At 60.3% G+C, this 1963-nt stretch overlaps 1 protein-coding gene across 1 annotated transcript in view; it reads right to left on the bottom strand.

Moving 5' to 3' along the window:
• Window positions 1-1963, bottom strand: part of CLUH (clustered mitochondria homolog) — a 44746-nt gene that overhangs the window by 40852 nt on the left and 1931 nt on the right. Inside the window, exons 2-3 of the mRNA XM_031059765.1 lie at window positions 1669-1716; window positions 5-136 (exon numbers count right to left, since the gene is read on the bottom strand). Of these exons, the coding sequence (XP_030915625.1) occupies window positions 5-136; window positions 1669-1716 (180 nt within the window). The remainder of the gene's footprint in view (window positions 1-4; window positions 137-1668; window positions 1717-1963) is intronic.

Here is a 1963-nt window from a genome sequence, read left to right as displayed (position 1 = left end):
AGGCTGGAGCGCAGCGCGGCCACCAGCCTCTCCTTGTGCTGCAGCTCCTTGCGCAGCTCCAGGTTGTCCTTCTCCTTCTCCTGCAGCTGCGCCTCCATCGCCCGGCACTTCTCCTCCAGCTCGCGGTCCAGGACATCTGTGGGTCAGGGCACAGAGGGGTCAGGATGGGGAGCGGGGGCTCAGCCCCGCTGCTCCTGGCTGGACGTGGCTGCTGACCACTCCGCGGTGCCAGCATGTCCCAGCAGTGCCACTGAGGCTGCTTGGGTGCTTCTTGAAGTCGGGAAAAAGCTCCCTGTGAGCTGCCCGAGCACGGGCTCACTGCCAGCTCAGGCACAGGAACCCCGGCATGTGTAACACCCAAATGCGGGGTGACAGCAAAAGGCAGTTTCAGTGGAGGATGTTGTTGCCATGAAACCTGCTGCCTCTACCTTGCTGCAGTTTTAAAATTTCCCTAGGTAAGTAGCTTTTCACCCTAAAAGTGACTGAATGTGTGCAGAGGGTGTGGAGGAGCACACGGGCTGGAAGAGAAAAGGAAATGGTGCAGGGAAACCATCAGCCCAACTTTGGAGAGGCTTGGCCTCAAGCCCTGGGATTCCAGAGCCTGGTTAGTCAGGATGGAGATACAAATCCACGATTACAGAGGAACTGGGCTGCGCTCAGCAGGGAAGGAGCCTCCATCCTGGGACGGGGAGCAAGTTCTGGGGAATGCAGGATGGCCAGGCAGCTTGGGGAATTGGCAGCTTGGGGAACTGGCAGCTTGGCGCTCTGGAGCCAAGCCCAGTGGGCAGCAGGAGGGCTGAGGACTCCTGACCCCAGCCCTGGCTGCCTGCTCCAGCACCCAGCCCTTGGCAGGGTGCAGGCTGGCACCTGCCCACGCTCCCTTGCCTGCCCAGGCCTGCTCCCATCCTCTGCAATAATCTGCTTTTTATGATGTGATTGGCAGCCACTTACAGCCTCAGCTCCTCAGTGTTTCTGCAGCTTTATAATGAGGTCTTAGGGAGGCAGTTGCAGGCAGTAATTATTGCATGAACGGCACTAGAAGAGCAATCATTTGATGGCATCGTAAATGAGGTGCTGCCCCATAAATGTGGCAAAGTGATTGTGCAGCCCTGAAAGGCTGAAGGATGGGCAGGCACCAGGGATGAGACTCGCTGCATTGTGGCTGGTGATGGCACACGGTGGGTTGGGCACCAGGCCTGCCAGCGAAGCCCTCGGGTGCAGAGACGGGACCCCATGGGAGGGGCTGGGAGTTTGGAATTGCCATGGAGCCAGCCCTGGCACTGCGTGAGGGTGCCAAGGACCCCGCTGGCCCCAGTGCGAGCAGCCCGCACCCACCCTGGGACCGGCTGCCCTGGCACTGAGGACAGAGCACAGGCTGGGGCTTGGTGCCAGGCACCGTGCCCAGGCAGCGCCAGGGAGGAGTTTCTGTTTCATCTGTGGGCAGAGGAGGGAGAGGAGCCAGGCTGCTCCCAGAGCAGCCCCTGCCGGCCGCGGGGCTCCGGGCAGCCCCAGCAGGCTGTGCACGCTGCCTTCCAGTCCTGCCCTCAGCCCCTGCCCCTCAGGCACGGCCCTGAGCCCTCCCTGCAGCCCTGATGGGCCCTCTGGCCGCCGGCTCTTCTGCACCCACACCTGCTCCCCCTTATCTTGTGCCCAAAGCTGTGCTCTTACCTTGTTGGCGGGCCTCCAGCTCCTTCATTTCCAGGTCATGGGTGAGCTCTGGAAGAGAAATCCAGCAGGACTGAGGAGGAGCATCCCACCCATTCTGTGCTCCCCATGTCTTCCTCTGCTCCCTTTGGGGCACTGGACATCACTGTGGCTGCAGTGATATCTCTGCCCAATCTTCATGGGAGTGTGGCCCATGAGCAACATCCACAGGCTGAGCTAAAAATAGGCAATTCTGGCAATTTATATGTTATTAAGCAGCCTCATGGCCAAGACATTGTCTGCGGGATGCTCTACTCCT

This window comes from Geospiza fortis, unplaced genomic scaffold, assembly GCF_000277835.1.
Source record: "Geospiza fortis unplaced genomic scaffold, GeoFor_1.0 scaffold538, whole genome shotgun sequence".
Taxonomy (NCBI): domain Eukaryota; kingdom Metazoa; phylum Chordata; class Aves; order Passeriformes; family Thraupidae; genus Geospiza; species Geospiza fortis.
Note: the sequence above shows the minus strand (reverse complement) of the source record. Positions and strands in the feature narration are given on the sequence as shown.